Here is a 20,183-nt window from a genome sequence, read left to right as displayed (position 1 = left end):
TGACAGAAATTCAATAGATAACATCTAGCTAGCTTTTTCTTAACAGCACTTGATTCACTAAATTGTCCAAGTTTTTAGATGAAGAACCATATGGACCTGTGGCCTCTTCTGCTAGCTTCTTCCACTCCATGGTCTTATTTTTAATTTCCTTACCCTTCTCTCCCTCCATTAACTCTTTAACAAGCTTCTCCACTTGGTCTCTCTTGACATCATTACTAATCTCCAAGCCACTGCCCCATTCGTTGCAAGTATAGAAACAATTTGTAGTTTGGTCACAAAAATATGGCCAGCAGAGCATTGGAACTCCTGCAGTCAAACTCTCAATGGTTGAGTTCCAACCACTGTGTGTCAAAAACAACCCAACAGATCGGTGGTTAAGGACTTGTTCTTGTGGGCACCAACTCGCTATTAGACCTCTTTCCTTAGTCTCAGTTTCAAAATCAGGTGGCAAAATTGCGGTTTCGCCAAGAACCAGATTAGGCCTAATAACCCAGAAGAAGGGAAGCTTGGTACGTATTTGCAAGTCCCCAACCAAACTCAACAAGCTGTTGTGGTGTCACGACCGCTACACTGCCAAAATTGACATAAACAACTGAGTTTGGGGCCTTAGAGTCTAGCCATTGGAGACACTGAGTTTCTTCTTTCCACAAACTGTAACCCATAGAAGCCAAAGCTGGGTGTTCTGGTATGTGATCGACAAGTGGTTGGAGAGGGCCAATGGCATAAACATGTGGAAGCAGAGATGATGAGAGAGCATTCAAAACATCTATCAACTACTCTATTATCCGTTCCTTCCATGGTTAAATTAAACAAGCCATCATCGGGACTTGTGGTTCGAAAGCAGCTTGGGAGATCCCTTAAACGGATATTTTTCATTCCTGGAATCCAATCTATCACTTTGTCCAAAAACCCATTTGTTAACCGAGAGCATTTTTGCTCATCTCCTTTAACTTAGGTGTATGCTCACCTCTCATTTAAAATACTGTCAAGTGTTTAAAAAACTAACCATGAGTTAACTATTGTATTTAATTATTTATGATGTTATAATGATGAGAGAGAAAAATAATTTGACAGCTCTTTTCTTATTTTATCCTTATCTTTTATTACTCAACTTTTTTTTGTCACCCGTTAATTTCTCTTTCTCTTTTATTTAATTATTTCTAATAATTTTTACTTCTTTTGTTTTTTTGCTCTTCTCCAGTACGCCTCTAGTATTCAAAAAATCACATCCATTTTTTTGGGTCTTCTCCTATATACACATTTATCTATTTTTTTAATTAATTAAAAAATAAAAATATTCTAACAACACATTTGCAATTCGAACAAAAAACTCATTTGCAAAGTTTAATCTAAAATGTTGGCCAAACAAAAATCTAAAACAACTCATTTACATACATAGAAAATCCAATAAAAAAGTTACATGAGTTAAAAAAAAAAATTATGTCGTTGCAACTATTCTTCTCTCTTCAAATGCTGCAACACCTTGGATTGACCTAAGAATTTGTTTGATCTGAAAATGTCATGTATGAGACAAGAAAGAAGAATTCTTAGGCAAAAAAAAAAAAAGTGTTGTTGGATTATTTTTTTTAATTAATTAAAAAAATTAGATAAAAGGTGTATACATGAGAAGACCCAAAAAAAAATTGGATGTGGTTTTTTGGGTACTGGAGGCATACTAGAAAAGAGAAAAAAAAAAAAAAAATTATTAAATGCATGTGGTTTTTTAGATACTAGAGGCGTACTGGAGAAGAGCAAACAAACAAAAGAAGCAAAAATTATTAGAAATAATTAAATAAAAAAAATAAAAATTAATAGGTAATAAAAAAATGGAAAAAAGTTGAGTAATAAAAAATAAGGATAAAAGTAGAAAAGAGTTGTCAAATTATTTTTCTCTCTCATCATTATAATATCATAAATAATTAAATACAATAGATTAACTCATGGTTAATTTTTTAAACACATGGCAGCATTTTAGATGGGAGGTGAGCATACACCTGAGTTAAAGGAGGTGAGCAAAACTGTTCTCTTTGTTAACCAGCTCTCATCTACGTACATCATTAAAACATATAGTCATATTCCCACGCAAATTAATAAATGATAATTATTTTTTTTTTTTTGCAATTTTAGAGAAATGTAATTCACCATAAAAATTAAACTACTATTTGAATAGTGTTACAGTTACTTATGTTAGGATATAAAATAATTGTTGGTCCACATCATAATAGCTTAAGCTTTTGGAAAACCAACAAACCTTACTATATTATCATAGTATGAGGCCCGGTCATAAACTTACGTACCACAAATTTTATAGTATCATAGTATGAGGCGAAGGAGGCAAGCGCTTCCAACCTCAAATTTTATATACCCCTTATAAACTTATTATATTCTATTTTAAGAGCAAATGATAATATAATTATATACATGAAAAGTGGAGGATCCCATTTTTAAAGTTGGCCTCAGACACTAGCATCTGAAGATCGGCTGTGCATAACATAAACCAACAAATATTAATTATCAACTTCACCTTTGAGTGGTGCAAGACCTCGTTCGACCAAAGCGCCATACTGTTTAAAGCCCATGAAGCTGCTTGCAGCAATAGTGTAGAAGAGTGTAACTGGGATTCCAATTTCTTCAGCAGCTGAACATCGACGTGAAACCATCTGAAACTATGCAACTCACTGCAGGAATAGTACCGTTGGACGCGGCCTCCGCGTCATCATTGAGTTTTACAAGCAACTCGCGAAATGGAGCCAACAATTTTTTTCTGACGGAGTCGGAAAGCCTAGAGGTTTCTTCTGGAATGGCTTCGAACCGAAAATCAGGCAAGCCGTCCAGGGAGTTGGGGCCAAGTGATTTGACAGTGTTTTCAGACGCAAAAGCGTCATGCGAGGCGTTTGCAGTCTCGTAAGGCGAGGCGTAAGCCTTGACGCGTATAGTGTAAGCTTTTCGGGCATAAAAAAATATAATAATAAAAAAATTATAAAAACAATTATATAGCTAAAAAATAGCATTAATTGTCAATTTGTCATTCATAAATAAAAAGAGAAAATTTGGGTTAAATACCTAATTCCAATAATTTTTTAGAAAACCAGTAAGGCTCTATAATTTTTCATTTGAGCTACTAATTTATATGGTTATATTTTAGATTAAGTCACAAATCATTTAGACCTTTTTATTTTTCCGATCTTGCCCTTGGCTCATACACTGGGTTTAGTTTCATATCAGTTTTCCCTGCAATGAACGTGCATTGAACGTGCCTGCAGGAAGAAAACGACTGCATCACTCCCCTGTTTTTTTATTTCCTTTCCTTTCCTTTTTTTGGCTCAGAAGAGCACAAGAGAAACGCATTACAAACGTACAAATAAAAAGGGACCACCCTAACGTCATTTCTAGCAGTCCTCTATCTTTTGATCAATCCTCATCTACACCTCCTCTATGTTGTCTTGTAGTTATTCTCATTTGCTGCTCCAATTTCTTGCCCTTTTTGCCATTCTTCACATTAACCACATTTTCTAGGACAGCCAAAACAATGAACCTTCATTCAGAGTTTCAGACCACCTTCATAATGAAAGCAAACTCCACCCTATATACTACTTGAACAAACTAAAAATGCTATAGTGGGTTCAAAACTTTCATTTTGTTTCCCATATATAAGAAAAGACTTGATCAAGGATCCAACATCAATATTGCAGCTAGAACTATGGCACTTGCACAGATTGCTGTTAAATTAGTGATGGGGTCATCAATCACACGGTTTCATTACATTACATTTTATATGAAATTCATCCATTGAAACTAGCTTAAGCATGATTCTGCAACATATGACTGCGTAAAATTGATATTCCACAAGTAAAACTCAAAGATTCAATAAACTCAAAGCTGAAAGTAGGTACATGTAAACATCAGTAGCTTCATAATATGATGCATTCCCCTGTTTATGTTAGCATTATATGGTCTTCATGCATTCTCTTGTTTATGTTTATATTATGCTAAACTAAGGTGTTTTATGTTAAATTTATTTTTCTGAATCTCAGTCACAACTTCAAATTTTGTTAACTGGTTGTTATATGAGTTTTGGGGGTGGTTTATGTGCACTTTCTATAGTTTTCATGTTGGACATTAGGGTCTATCTTTTGAGAACCTAAACTTATCTCTTTCAATATCAGTCACACTTTAGATTTAGTTATGACTGTAGGACAGTCACAATTTCAGATGCAGTTGTGACTACCAAACAGTCACAACTAAATTGTGACAGTCACAGTTAATTTTTTATTATTTTTAGGTGTTCTGTATTAATCCGTTTGATTTTTTATTTTTTCTATTTGAATCCTTTGTGTGTGAATTGGAAGCCAAATGCATGACTCTTTATTCATATGTAATTGCATATTTCTTAAAAAAACTTTCTCTCTTATTATAGTAGTCCTTCTAATGATTTTGTTTTTGTTTAATTTAGGGATATAGGGTTGGGTTATGAAGTTGGTTAATGGTACCAAGCACTCGGCATTGACTTTTTTATAACAACTGAGCACTTCTTCCGGCGCTCGGCTCTAGTTCCTCCGTCTATTTGAATGGTACATCAAAAAAAAATTAGGCTGAAGTTGTCTTGAAGAATAGGATGTCTTTCTACCTTAAAGTCAGTCACAACTAAGTCTAAAGTTGTGACGAAACAGTCACAACTTAGATTTAAGATGGTATCTTCTAAATGGAAGCAAAGATAGAGATGAATGTCAAATTATTTCTGTTTAACAGTCACAGGTTTAATTTCCTCCTTAAGAGGGTATATGTTTAATGCAAATTTCCTTTTTATGTTAGCTTTTATGTTAATTAAACATGTAGGTGTTTTATGTTAAACTTATTTTTTTATGAATATCATTCACAACTTCAAATTTTGTTAATTGGTTGTTATATGAATTTTGGGGGTGCTTTAGGTGCATTGTCTTTAGTTTTCATGTTAAAGTTTAGGAATTTTTTAGTTATGAATATCATTCAATTACAACTAAATCAGTCACACTTTAGATTTAGTTGTGAGATAGTCACATCTTAAATCAGTCACAATTAAATCTAAAGACATTCACAACTTAAGGCCTTCCACTATGGTAAAGCCATTTTTTGTGACCCAAAACCCATTTTGGGTCACAAATAGTGCTGTGACCCAATTCTCACATTTATGGTGCTGTGACCCATTTTGGGTCACAGTGTTTTATACATATTTAAAATATGCCTAATATTGATTAAGTGATATTTAATTGATAATTTTAAATTTAAAGTATAATAAAAATGATTCTAGTGATCTTATTTTAAAGAGATCTTTAAAATAAGGTCAATATTGAATATATTTAAAATAAGAAAATTTCATAAATTAGACAACATAAGCCTTACAACATCGGGACTTCAACAACCACAAACAAGAAGCAAGCATAAAATTGGCATCATTTGCACCGCTTGCACGCATTCGCTCGGCCTCCAATAAGCAAGCATAAAATTTGTTGCAATCACGCGCAATATCTTTGAATCGTGCTTTAACACCGCCAACCTTACGAATTGTTTCACCCCCCATGTTACGCTTGAAAATTTCATAAATTTGTTCCCAAAGCATGGCGGCTCTATTTTGGGCACCAAGACAACCGTCGGGAGACCTCTCTAGGTATGCCATCACTAGGGATTCATCTTCAGCTACCACCCAATTTCACCCCCCATGTTACGCTTGAAAATTTCATAAATTTGTTCCCAAAGCATGGCGGCTCTATTTTGGGCACCAAGACAACCGTCGGGAGACCTCTCTAGGTATGCCATCACTAGGGCTTCATCTTCAGCTACCACCCAAGCACTTCCTCTTGGAGCCATGACAAAGAAAAAAAAATTTTGTGTAAATTTGGTAAACAAAGGTTGTAAATTGTGATGAAACCATATGAGTGTTGTGTGACATATATAGACCCATTTGAAAATATAGCTGTTGGAGGGTTTGGGGAATTTTTTAAAATTTTTTTGAAATTTTTTGGCAATTTTTTGGATATTATATCTATTTTAAATGATTTATTAAATATTTGTTAAAAAAAAAAAAGATATGGCCGATCTGGACCGTTGATTATCAACGGTCCATTAATCTCAGCCTTTGATCCATTTCCGGCCCATCTAAAAAAAAAAAAAAAAAAAAAAGGCAAAACGCAGCAGCCGTTGATCACCAACGGTCATCTCATCTGGACCGTTGGTGACCAAACGAGGAAGCCATGCCCTGCAACCGAGGAAGCCAGGCGTCACTTGCGTCAGCAGCAGCAGCCGACACTGGCGTCAGCAGCAGCAGCCGACACTGGCGTCAGCAGCAACAGGCGCGGGGCCCACCTGACTTTTTGCCCAGCTCCGGTTTCTCTCTCTTCACGTGGGCTGATAAAGTGGTTTTGGGTCACAGCACATTTTGGGCCACACTGAAACCCTCTTTTGGGTTACACTTTGGGTTACACCCTCTTTTGGGTCACATTTTCCGGCCCATAGTGTTAAGGTGTGACCCATTTGTGGCCCAAAATGGGTTTTGGGTCACACAATCCGACAGCATAGTGGAAGGCCTTAATTGTGATAGTCACAACTTTAGATTAGTTATGACTAATTGGATTAATTATTTTTAAAAAAATATATACAATAGTATAGTATAAATTAGGTTAAAGTAATACTTTTGCATAGTAATTAACTTACTGTAATGGTGGGAGATATTTCATTCCTCTTGAATGAGAGGGGTTCGAATCCCCTCCATGTTAAATGTTAATTTAATTTTTTGTGTAATGAGTAGAGCTTGGCCGGAGGACGGTGGCCGGAGGTTGGCCGGAAGACGGTGGCCGGAGGTCGGCCGGAAAACAGTGGCCGGAGGTCATTCATGTTGCTGATGAGGGAAGGGTAGATTTGTACTTTTCACAATGGCATAGCAAGTAAATATAAAACTGTTAAAGGCTTTTTAATTTCATTTGAGGTTTGACTATTCAACTAATATCTAATTTAAAATGGTATTTAATTTTGGTACCTAAACCAAAAAGTTATTAAAGTTTAGTAGTTAAAATCAATGGACCTAAATAAAAATCATCCATATTACATATCAAATTCAATAATATTGTTCAAATTAAATAGAAATCCAGTTGAAGAAAAGCTGAAATCAAATTTCATAAAGATGGAACTATCGTGGAACAATTGAAGAAAAGCTGAAATCCAATTCTTACAAAATTGGAACTTTTTATCATATACGGCTTATGAGAAACGTGAGGACTACAATTGTGAAGAAATGTCTATAAAGAGCTACCAATGAGCCTACCTTTTATGTACCTCAGTTGCAGGTTAAGAATAACAATCTACCAATCTCTTCAAGACACCCCATCATGCATATGCATCATTTGTACATCTCTTGGAAGGTCAGCATTCAAGCACACACACACTTTCACTCTCCATGCACGTGTAGTCCATATCTTTTATGGTTGTATTTCAGTAAACTAGCTACCTGTACAAGAGATGCAACAAAATGGCTCATCACTTAACCACCTTGCAGTACCTTCCGTGGGTCAAGTTGTCCGCTGCAGTAACTGGAAGGGACAGCAGATAGCTCCTGCCTTCCCCTCCATTCTTCACCGGGTTTCAAAGTTATAGGCTTCTCCACACAAGCAGCCTGGACACAGAGCATATCCTTGTACTCATCATCCCCAAAATCAGAAATTGCCTTCGCTTTCTTATCCCACGGATTCCAAACCACTGCAAAGGAAAATGACCATCTGATAAACACTAGGGACTTGAGAACAGAGAAGGTACAGAGATTGAGACTTGATGAGAGATCGATTACAGAACAGAAATGACTCGATCGGCCGCCGTCCGAGACCACCCAGCCGCCGTGTCGTCGTGAAGAGAGAACCCAGAACAGAGAAGTTGAGAGAACGGCTGAAAGGGGAAGGACTGATGGACCGAAGGAGTTGGAAAAAAAAATCCCGCAGAGGCGTACGCCTTCAACGCCTTGCCGTCGCCTTTCAGTCGTTTTACACAGTCCGGCGACGTCGTGCGCAATCGGCCGCCGCCTCGCCATGACTCGCGCCTTGAGGCGCGCGTGAAGCTCGCTTTTGAAAACACTGTGATTTGAGAAAGCGCTTGTGGTTGAACTCTGTGTTGACGAAGGTTATGTAAAACCCTCGATGGCGGAGGAGTTTTATAGGGCACAAATTATTGTTGCATATTATTTATAGGGCTACACATCTTAGCCTAATTATGGTAGTAGAAATTGTTACTTCACTTATGATCTTTAAAGTAGCATTGATAGTAGTACTTTCCAAACTGATTCTCTGATGCTGTTCAGAGCGAGTACTTGGTCAGTTTGTCACCATACCAAAATAAAATTGTATGTAAGAATCATGAGAAGAACTTACTGTCCCTCACAGGAATAGGTGGTATAGAGGAGTCCGGATCCTCTGTCCCCATTTTTCCTGTCCCTTAGCTAATTTGTTGACATATGTCCCTCCATTTAACACTACTTAACACCAAGCTAAGCTGAACTCTAACTCTCTTATTTCTAATAAAATATTAATAAAATGGTATGAGTTCATCTTCTCTGTTCTTCATTCTTTTCTCCGCACCAGCCATGGAGTTGCTTCAGCTCCTCTTTCTATAAAATATGCCTCGGGGTTCTCTTCTTGGTTTGCATCGAAACCCCAAAGTGGATTTTGTTTCACATTCAAAGGGTACTGTGTACATTAGTACATACCCTTTGTTTTTCTTGTCTTTTAATGATTGATATATTGGGAATATGAGAATGCTGTAAAGAACCATGAAATCAAACCCATTTTTAAGATTATTGAATCAATTTGATCAAATCCAAAAACCAATAAATCAAGAGCTATTATGAAGGTTTTTTTTCTAATTATTCAAAGGCCACAAATCTCAATCAACTCTAAATCTTTTTTTTTTCTTTTTTTTTTTCTTTTCTTTTTTCTTTTCTTTTATTTGAAGCTCCAATATGTGGACAGTTAATCCAGGAAGTACAAGCATGAAGTTGGGGCAAAGGGAAGAAACAGAGTCTTTTGCTTTGCTTGTCTAAATTAACCTGTTTTATTTGACCTAAAAAATTGACCTGTATTTTTTTTATTCCCCTGGCTATCGAAATATATGGCTACAGTTGTTAATCAATGATGATTGGCAACATGGAATTGAATACAGCCTACATGATCATGAACAAGTTTGTATAAGGATATAGACCTGCGAATTCATAATTTATATGCCACCAATTTTGGATAAAAAATGGGTTAATTACCCTTTTGCATTCTAGAGACTAGGGGTCTATCTCAGTTCACATGTACTCCTTTATCTTTTTAATTTTTTAAATATCAGACTTTAACTTTCCAAAATTTTGAATACCAAGTTACCAACCCTTTCCGAGATGGAAAATGAACAAGATTGAGATCCAATCTCTGCTCGATCAAATGACATGTTAAAAAGTGGAAAAATAAATTAAAATTGTTAAAAGAATTTGGAAGAAAAATAAAAATAAAAACGTTATGTTAGTTAAAAACTTAAAAATTCAAAGTGAAATTGACAAAAAAGAAAAAAACCAAAAGAAGTGGAATTGGCGCCACCCATAAACAAGTAATTGGCAGCTTCGTCTTCACTCCATAGTCTGAGGCTTTAACTCATCAAGCTTTAGCTTCTCTTTTTCTCCCCAACCTCATCTCTCTTTTCCAGCCGCAGACACCAAATTGACCTCATCTCAGTCTTCCAGCTGCACACTCCGCCAAATCGACCTCACATTTCTCTCTCTCTCTCTCTCGCCCCCTGCCACCCAAAGCCTACTGAAACCTAGAAATCCCACCCAAGTCGATATTTTCACCAAAATTTCTAAAATTTTGCCGAAATTTTAACAAAAATATTTTTGTATTTTAATAAAATCTTGCCCATCCCAAAAAACGAAAATTTTGAAATTTTCCTCCTTGGTTTTGCTTGAAAAAATTATTAGGTGTACCTGATACACCGTTACGTAATATAACCAATCTAACGTGTAAGGATATTATTAAATAATATATTTATATTAATAAGATATAGTATTAATAACATTTACCCATATTATGATACATTGTATTAATTACATAACGTAACGTTGTATCGATTAAACAAAATAATTTTTCATTTTGCTGCTCGATGGCACATTAGCTTTGCTAAAAACTTTTGAAAAACAGCCAACAAGTGGCTGCCACGCGGAAAGTTCAATTTGAAGGAAATCCAACCTTTTGGGCTTCACATAGGAATATATAATTCTGATTCAAGAGAGCCATACGGCGAATACCTTTTGGTCTGTCTCCTTCACTTTTCCTCCAATTGGGTTCTTAGTTTTTTCTTAGTTTTGTGCTAAATATAGCATAAAAATTTAGCAATTGATAATTTAGCTTTAGCAATCTCTCTCATTTTAGCTTGATTTTTGAGAAAAAAAAAATGCTAATTTTAGATTTAGTCATAACTTTTAGCACTGTACATGTTCTCTTAGCTAAAATTAAGAGTTGAGATAATATATATATATATATATCTCAACTATAATTTGTAACTTGAGGATAGAGAAAAGATGAAAAGAGAGACGGCTAGGGTTTTTAAATCCACTATAATTTTAGCTGTAACTTAGGTACAAGTTGAGATAATAATTAGTAACTCTAATTAAGAATACTTTTGATAAATTTTTATTTAATAGTATACAACACCTCTTCTCTCATCATATATCGCTAGACTTCAAATATCTCTACAAAGAAATTACCCTCCGCCCGCTGCTGATGATAAGGCTTAGCTTTAAACCGCTATGGTTGGGTTTGAATAAACCAAAAGTCATTTCGGTGGGTTCGCTTAATCAGGTGGTCTTAAACTTAGTCATTATCTTAGAAATTAATTGGATTGGACTAGCTATAGTGGCTTCTTCTTTTTACACTGCAATATTTGTTACCGGTACTTAATCACTTATCTCTCATTTATTATAAGGAGCAATCAAGAAAAGGAGTCTCCATTCCCGAAAAATACTCAAGTACGTTAGAAAAAGAAAACTTCAGGTTTAACAATTTGCATATAATTAATGGTCTGACTAATCAAAGAAGTGCGAAGTATCGTGATTATATGATAAAAAAAAAATTATGAGATTGTCTTATACTCTTATATGTTTTATTTGTATATTTAACTTTCTCATTATGTATAGAACTGTCTTATGAAAATTTTCTCCTACATATGAGGGTTGCTATCATTCCTAAAAAATCTCCCTAAACAATAACAGATCCATAGCAACATCAAGAAAATGACCATAGGACGTACGATTGCCTCTCCAAAAGGCAGAAGATTGGATTGGCTCAATAATTGGTTGCAAATATTATTGAGGTGAGGGCCCACTAGTTAGCAATCATATATGAAAGAGAATTAAATTTGGTGATTGGTACTACGCTATGCACAACTGCACAACTACATGCATTGGTGATGGCATGCATTGAATGATGGCTTAATGGCCAATCTGCAGGTCTGACTCTGAGGCTCTGAGCATCAGAAGCAGAAATCTTCAATGCATGTGAAGGACGATATATGTGTTTGCTTCCTATCCAGGAAAGAAGAATAACAAAGTGTAAAATATGCCCAGAAACCTATCCAAACTTGTCCCAAGTTGCTTTATTTCTTTTACATTAAGAGAGAGTACGTAGAGTCGGATTTTAAAACTTATTTTAACAAAATAGAGAAAATATATTGCTAGATCAATAATTAATCGTAATTTATTATAGGCACGCATGGAATGATGTATTATATAAAGGCAAGTACAGAATCAAATCTCATTCAGTCATTTTTAAATATTTAAATCAATAGTTTTAGTAAATTAATATAATATCCCAATATTGGCATTCTTCAATTTTATAACCACATGCATAGTATCTTTGTGATGATTCATATTCTTCAATTTTATAACCAAACGGACTGATTATATATGTAATTTATGTCTGGATCAGTGGCAACTATCACCAATGAATGTGCTGGTATCTTCAATTCATATCAGTTGCCAGTTGGTGAAGCTGATGCATAACCGCACTACCAAACATACTGCCAAAAATTTAAAGGTTGGGAAAACACTACCGCTCATTATCTCGATCAGTACTCGATCAATAGGGATCAGGTCGAGAATCAAGTAAAAAGATACTGTGGGTCTACAAATTTTTTTTTGAAAAAGACCCATATTAATTTAATTAATTAATTTGTAATATTATATGATTGCATATACAGAAGGAATAAAATTTCGGGTTTCGAAAAAAATTTTAAATTTCGACAAAAATTTGACGGAAATTGCTATCAAAATATGAAAATTTTGAATGAAACTTTACCATATGTTTATTTAACATATTATCTACTACATTGATAAAAAAAACATTGAATAAACCAAATTATATAATAGGTTTTATCTGATATGTGATAAATATAATACGCACTGGAGACAAATACTGTTAAATAAAATAGTCCCTAATTTATAACACCCATTTACAGAGAAATCTTTGTTGCCGCACCCACCCTTAATCAAACACACCAACAGCACCCAATAATAAGCCTACTAATAATTTAGGCTTATTAATTACATTAATTTACATGTATGCCATTAGAACCCAACCATTACCGCATCCAAGCAAGTCCACAAGACAACTGGAAGCCCAACCCCAAACCTTCTGACGTGCGCTGACACATGCTGACGCATGCTGACACGTGCTGACGTCACTGTAACTGAATTTTGGTGAAACTGTTTTTTTTTTTTTTTTTTTTTCTGGAATTGAAGTTTTTGTGCTAAAACTCAATATTTCGCTAAAACTAAAATCAAACACTGAAATTGAATTTTATTACACCAAAACTGAATTTTAAGAATTCAGTTACACTGAAACTGAATTTCAAGAATTCAGTTACACTGAAACTGAATTTCAGAAATTCAGTTACACTAAATTGAAGAATTCAGTTATAAATTCACTTACTGAAACTGAATTAAGTGATGAAACAATTACACCTTGACTAAAATACAATTACACCTTAATTAAAAAACAATTACACCTTTACTAAAACAATTACACTTCACTAAAACAGATACACCTTTACTGAATTTCGTTTCACTAAAAAGAACACAGCAACCTTAGAAAAAAAAAAACAACAATACAACAAGCCATTGAGATGAGAGGAGTAGCCAATAATACAACGTCGTCCGATCACCTCACGTGCGACGAGTACACGACAGTCGCCACTGCCTCGATCTGTTTCTACTGCAAATTTGATTCATCATATTTCAGAACCATAATTACATTCAAAATTCATTTAAAAGCAAATGTTTCACGAACTGAAATTGTTTTACGAACTGAAACTGTTTCACGAACTGAAACTGTTTAATTTCAATACAATTCCTATCATTTCAAGTTTTTAATGATTCTACATGACTTAACAATGAACCTATACAATGCAAATTAATTTAGCCGTGTGGTGAAGGCATGCAATGCAAATTAATTAAAGACGTACAAATGAAAAACAATGAAAAGAAAGTGCTAGGCTAGCTTGATCGACCAATTTCAAGCTTTCGTGACTTTGAATATAAATGAAACTGATTAGCAATTGAACGCACCAATTAAACTTCTGAATAAGCAAACTCATCAAATGAAGTCAATTAAACCCAAAAGAAAAGAAAAATGAAGCCAATCTGATCGATTTGGGGTTTTCCGATTCATTAACAATTGCACCAAACCAAAAACATAGAACTGAACAGCACAACGAAGAGAAGAAGATGGGTACCTGACTCGACGGAAATGGCTGTCGGAAAATAGAGAACGCCGGCGAGAATGTCGCCGGCTTCTCTCCTTCGAAACGGCGAGCATAGGGGTCGTCAATATCTTCTGATGGCACCAGTGGACTCGGGACGACGAGAGGAAGCCATCCATGGTGGTCCGGCACCTTGTCGTCGCCGGAATCGGTGGATCGCCGGCGAGGGAGCTCGGGTCTGCCTAGACCCAATCCGGTGTCGACGTTTGGTTTCGCGGAGAGTAGAGGGCAGGGAGAGGAAGAGGGAGGAGAGGTGAGCGTGATGGGACTAGTATCGCCGGCAACCGTCGCCATGCGCCGGTGACAGGGGCGGCGAAGGTGAGTTCTTGCTGGCAGGGGAAAGACGCGAGAGAGAGAGAGAGAGAGAGAGAGAGAGAGAGAGAGAGAGAGAGAGTGAAAATGATAAATGAAATTTCAGATCTGATTTTCAATAGCCAAGGGTTATAATCGGAATTTTCAAAATAGAGGGGGTCAAATCTAGCTGGATATAGGTTGATTAGGGGGTTTTGAGAGAGGTTAAGTTTATAATAGGGGGTTTTGGGAGATGTTGATTTAGGGTGGGGGTTATGAGAGAACCTAGCTCTAAATTGGGGGTTTTAAATAGTTTACATTAAATAAAATTAGTATATTTTTTATATTATATAATTTAATTATACACTAAAATCTAAACTCTAATACTCTATATACTCTATATACCCTAATACTCTTTATATTTTATAATTTATACATTTAACCCTATATACTCTATATTCTTTAGGATATTAGGTTTTAGACCCTTTAGGATACTTTGAATTATTTTTTTATATAGAAATGTATTAGAGTTTAAGGTTAAAATAACTAAACGAAATCCCAAATTTTTTTTTCTTCTTTCCAATTGACCAAAGGCCCCAAATCCCCCTCCTTTTTTCTCTTTTTTTTTTATAATTTGTTTTCTTTCTTTACTTTTTTTCCCCGTGCCTCTCTCTTCAGTCTTTGTTTATTTTATTTTATCTTTCCTTCTTTTTTTCTCGTGCCTCTCACCCAGCTAAGCTTTGTCTTCACTAAGTGTAGCAACTCAAATTTTGGCTTATGGTAATTTTGTTACTTAAATTTTTTCAAACTTGTTTTAAGGTTTGTTTAAAGGAATTAGAAATTTCTTTAAGTTTATTTTAACTAACTTAGACCTTTGGTTGTGGTTTTAGAGCTTAGTTGTGTGGAAATGAATTTAAATGAAAATTTAAGAATTTGACGATTATTATTATTTTTAGAATTAAATTATGAGAGTATGATTTTTCATAATTTTTTTGAAAGCAATTTAACTATTTTGAGATCATAGGAAATTAGTACTCATCAATACGAGTTTGTATAATGTTTTGGTGAATTATTTGGAATATCGAGCTATTTTTGGTGAATTTCTGAAGTTGGAGAAAATAGAAAATAGAAAAATTTCGCCGAAATTTCAAAAATTTCAAAAATTTCGGTGAAATCTTCACGAAAAATTATTAAACATATATTTCGATTTCGGATCCCTAAAAAAATGAAATTTTTGGCAAAATTTTGAAATTTAATACCTTGCATATACACTTATGCATGTGACTTTGCACGCATTATTATTAGGAATAAAATATTGAGAAAATATTTTGTGCCCTAATATGACACACGATATATGTGCCATAATCTGATGTGGCAAAATTATTTTACATACATCACTAATTATTTGCCACATCAGATTAATATCTTTATTATTAAAAGACAATCTTGTCCAAATTATTAAATCAAATGATTGAAATTAGTAATTAATTAATATCATTATTATGTATCTTATTTTTATTTATCATTCTCCATCTTCAACCTCCAAAAAATCTTTAATTTTTCTGCAAAATTCAACCAAATTGTTCATAGCAATAAAATTTGGTGCCCTCATCTAAGCTAGTCAATCTATACCTTCAACCTTCATAAACCAAGTTTTCTCTCCTCTTTTCAAACCTTTGACATTGTATTTTCAGCCTCTTTATTTTTTTTCTTGTCTAATCAAAATATACTCTCATAGAAGAAGCATGAAGGCCAAAGGGGCAACAAAAAAACTTACAGCTTACTATGCCTGGAAACAAGAGATAACCAGATAGATCGAAAAGCTGAAAAGCAAGAAGGCCCTTAAAATAGTCATATATTAATGTCCATCTCCCTACGAATCAAAGGTCAAAACTTTTTTTTGTCCAAAACTTGGTATTACTTTGTTTCAATAGTATATTGGGATGGTTGCGATTCTTGAAGGAACTGTATTTTTACCATCCATGATTTAAACAGAGGACTTTAATCTTTGATATTTTGGGTGCAACTGTGCAATGACGCCAAATTTGCAAAGTCTGAGATTATAGATTTGCAATAAAACCTTTTTTAAATCCTTTTAATTTTCTTTTTTAATTTAATTAATGTTTTGTAAAATTTTAAATGAGATTATATTAGTATTTTTAAAAGCTTATGTGGTATATATTATTAGATGTATTATATGATTTAATTGACATGGAAATTCCATGTCATTAATTAGGGCACGCCCTATTAGGGCACTCTAGCATTGCCCTAAAATATTTATACAATGAGTATATATATTTATTATTTTTATCTCTCTAATTAATTTAGTACATAATATAAGAGATATACATAAGGTATGTAATTTTTTTTTTTTTTCTATCGCTAGTCAACGAAAATAAGCATGCATGCATGCTACATATATTTCGCCTACATGCAACTATGCAAGGTATACATGTATAACATTCAGATTCAGATTCTAATATTTTTGGCAATTCATCTGGTTTCTAATCCAAGTTGTTTATTAGAAATGTATAATGTATTTTTGAACCTTACTATTAGATTCTTAGAGAAAGAATATTTATCCCCAAGTATATCTTGCAATACATGATTATTCTAGAATATACCTCAACATAAATAAATTAAGGTATATCTTAATAGAATGAGCATATATATATTAAGACAAAAAATAACAACAAATTAACACACCAACAAATTACAAATAATTAATAAACAATGTTATTAATCGAAACATGCATCTAGCTTAATAGCACTTGATTGACTAGATTGTCTAGGTTTTTGGATGAAGAACCATGTGGAGCAGTGGCTTCTTCAGCTAGTTTCTTCCACTCCATGACCTTATTTTTCATTTTCTTACCCTTCTCTCCCTCCATTAACTCTTTAACAAGCTTCTCCACATCATCTCTCTTGACATCATTGTTAATCTCCATGCCAACCCCCCATTCATTGCAAGTATAGTAGCAATTGGTTTGCTGATCAGCAAAGAATGGCCAAGAAAGCATTGGCACTCCAGCAGTCAAGCTCTCAATGGTTGAATTCCACCCACTGTGAGTTAAAAACCCACCAACCGAAGGATGGTTAAGGACTTGCTCTTGTGGGCACCAACTCGCTATTAGACCTCTTTCTTTAGTCTCGGTTTCAAAATCAGGTGGCAAAATTGCGGATTTGCCAACAACCAAATCAGGCCTAATAACCCAAAAGAAAGTAAGCTTTGTATTTGCAAGTCCCCAACCAAACTCAACAAGCTGTTGTGGTGTCATGACCGTTATGCTCCCAAAATTGACATAAACAACAGAATTTGGGGCCTTAGAGTCAAGCCATTGGAGACACTCAGTTTCTTCTTTCCACAAACTGTACCCTATAGAATTCAAAGCTGGATGTTGTGGAATATGATCGAGAAGTGGTTGGAGAGGGCCAACGGTGTAAACACGTGGATGCCCCATAGCTGAGAGAGCATCCAAAACTTGTGGCTCCAACGCATCAAAAGTTGTTATAACAAGTGCCGAAGCTTCTTCAACTCTGTCCATTGTTTCCATGCTGAAGTTAAACAAGATGTCATTGGGATCTGTGGTTCGGAAGAAGGTCGGAAGATCCTTGAGGCGGATATTTTTCATTCCCGGAATCCAATCTATGATCATGTCCAAATACCCATTTGTAAAACAGCTCTCATCTACAAAAGTATCCAAGTAATATATTAACATAAAGAAATTAAATGTTAATAACAAAATTAAGCAAATGATAATGAATTCTTCTAAGTAATAGTTATATAGTTTAGCAAAGTCGTTCACACGAGGGCTAAATTTGAACAACTGTAAAGGACAATAGATAATAATTGGTGTTTATTTAGTCGTTCACATGTACATGAGTAGTACTGTACCTTTGAGTGGTGCAAGTCCTTTTTCGAGTAAAGCGCGAAACTGTTTAAACGACATGACGGTGCATGCAGCGATAGTGTAGAGCAGTGCGATGGGGACTCCAATTTCCTGAGCAGCTGTGACGGTGAACATCGACATGAAACCATCTGAAACTATGCAACTCACCGGAGGATTAGTATTGTCGAAAGGAGAAGTTGTCGCCATGCGGTTGAGTTTTAGCAGGAGGTCACGAAATGGAGGCAAGAAGTAGTTTTTTCGGACAGCGTCAGCAAGCAACGTGACGTCTTGGGTGGCATCTTCATCTGAATCTGGAAGGCCATCTGGGATGGCTTCGAACCGAAAATCGGGCAAGCCATCGAGGGAGTTGGGGCCTAGAGATCTAAGAAAGCGCTTGTGGTTGAACTCGGTGTTCACAAAGGTTATATGGAAGCCTTTATGGTGGAGGAGCTTTGCAAATTTGAGCATTGCCTTTATGTGGCTTTGAGCCGGAACTGGAATGCAAACAGCATGAGGCTTACTAGCTTCTACAGTGGAACCCATATCTTTGACTTTGGGTATGCGATGCGTTTGCATTTGCACAACTAATATTGTAGATTATTTATAGGACTAGTGGGATGGAGAGTCTGTCTATAGGACGGATCTAACTTACGTAATTAACTCTTAAGATTTATAAGGTAAAAATTGTATTTATATGTGATACATATGCATGCACGTATGTGACATTATCCACTAGTTAATTAGATACCAGTTTTGTCTTTTTTACTTTTCCACTCAAGTCTTGTCGAATTCTCTTCTGTGCGTACACGTTGAAAATCTGTAGTTAAGTCCAAGTTGAATATAAATTATAATAGCGTGAAATCCGAGGTCCTCGCGCGACCCTCCCTTTGGACTTATATGCAAATAGGTAGAAAATTCGAAAGGAAAATGTTTGAGTACTCAATTTTGAATACCAATTTTATATTCATCACCAATTACATAAGTTCATAATGCGATCTACTACTTTCTCTCACATAGTGAACTTCATTATAAGTTCATGTGATTATAAATAATGTTAGACACGAAGCCATAGCCCACAAGGATTCCTCTTTTTTGTCTTGTATACCAAGTATTGTTTTCCTAGTTATCCTAGGGTTGTATTCATATATAACAGGGTTAATCCCCTCTTAATGAAGCATCGAGTTCTAAGCTTCTACATGGTATCAGAGGTGCTGACGCACTGGGGTTTTCTTTTTGCACACTTTTTCTTTCTTTCCCGCAGCCCTCCTCTACTGCTGCTCCTTCCCTCCTCCATGGCTGCCTCTTCCTCCTCCTCCGCCTCTCTTCCTGGCCCCAATGTAGCCCACTTCCTTAAACTTACTAAAACCTACTATCTCCTTTGGGAGAGCCAGATGCCCATTCCTTATTGGGCATAACTTGTATCAATATGTTATGTCCACAAGGTTAATCACAGCATAGTGTTTCAGTTCCTCAACAACACTGCGCATGCTACTAGAAAAGTCGACATTGAGCACAAAAATATGTGCACCTTTTTTACATTGAGCACAAATATCTTTGATACTGCTCTATAATATTTGGACGTACATAATTTGTGTTACCTATTTGTGTCCTTTTATATTGGGCACAAATTTCGTGCCTAAATTAATATTTAAATAATTTTTCATCACATCAGCATTAGAAATTATTGCTAAATTAATAAAGGAAACGCCAATTACAGCAACAGACAGATTAATTGTGGTTGCATCGTGCCCAATGTTATATGGGCAGAATTATTTGTGCCTCTTATATTATAAGAACACAAATAATGCGATATGGCCTCTGAAGATTTTTCTAGCAGTGTGCCTAGCAGTTGATCCATCTCAATACACCTCACGTCACACAATGAGTGTGTGATCCTTAATTAAATAAGAGAGGTCCTATTTGTCACACAAGTCTAAATTGAATTCTCTTGTATATTTTATAATCTTAAATAAGTCTTAAGTTGAATGAGTGTGTTCCTTTAAGTTTTTCGTGGTTAGGAGATGAGGAATCAAAGTAGGATTGAATCTTCTCATGGCTTCCAACCCTAAATTTCTCCTTCTTTCTTTTTGGTACTTTCTTGTTTTTCAATCTGAATCAAGTGAAGGATTTAAATTGATCTTACTTAATACACTCTTTCACATGCCTCAGCAAGGGTTCTCTACTAAATAAAAATAATAA

General features: G+C 35.1%; 1 protein-coding gene and 1 pseudogene across 1 annotated transcript; both read right to left on the bottom strand.

The window, feature by feature from the left end:
* Positions 1–28: 28 nt before the first annotated feature.
* On the bottom strand, positions 29–14,097 carry LOC147287900 (7-deoxyloganetin glucosyltransferase-like; annotated as a pseudogene).
* Positions 14,098–16,761: 2,664 nt separating this feature from the next.
* LOC147287899 (7-deoxyloganetin glucosyltransferase-like) lies at positions 16,762–18,540 on the bottom strand. Its single transcript, XM_086239116.1, has 2 exons — positions 17,990–18,540; positions 16,762–17,782 (listed from the first exon to the last, which is right to left on the bottom strand). Exons 1-2 carry the CDS (start codon positions 18,525–18,527, stop codon positions 16,851–16,853), a joined length of 1,470 nt encoding a protein of 489 aa, XP_086095242.1. The 5' UTR covers positions 18,528–18,540; the 3' UTR covers positions 16,762–16,850.
* Between the last annotated feature and the right edge of the window lie 1,643 nt (positions 18,541–20,183).

The sequence above is a fragment of the Dryas octopetala genome, chromosome 4, assembly GCF_963921425.1.
Source record: "Dryas octopetala chromosome 4, drDryOcto1.1, whole genome shotgun sequence".
Classification (NCBI taxonomy): Eukaryota; Viridiplantae; Streptophyta; class Magnoliopsida; order Rosales; family Rosaceae; genus Dryas; species Dryas octopetala.
The sequence above is the reverse complement of the archived record's forward strand: the minus strand, read 5'-3'. Positions and strand labels throughout refer to the sequence as shown.

Excerpts from the sequence above, each read along its gene's own strand:
- LOC147287899 (XM_086239116.1), bottom strand. The coding sequence starts at position 18,527 with ATGGGTTCCACTGTAGAAGCTAGTAAGCCTCATGCTGTTTGCATTCCA. Across the intron at positions 17,783-17,989 it reads AGGACTTGCACCACTCAAAG|ATGAGAGCTGTTTTACAAAT; the intron begins GTACAGTACTAC and ends ATACTTTTGTAG.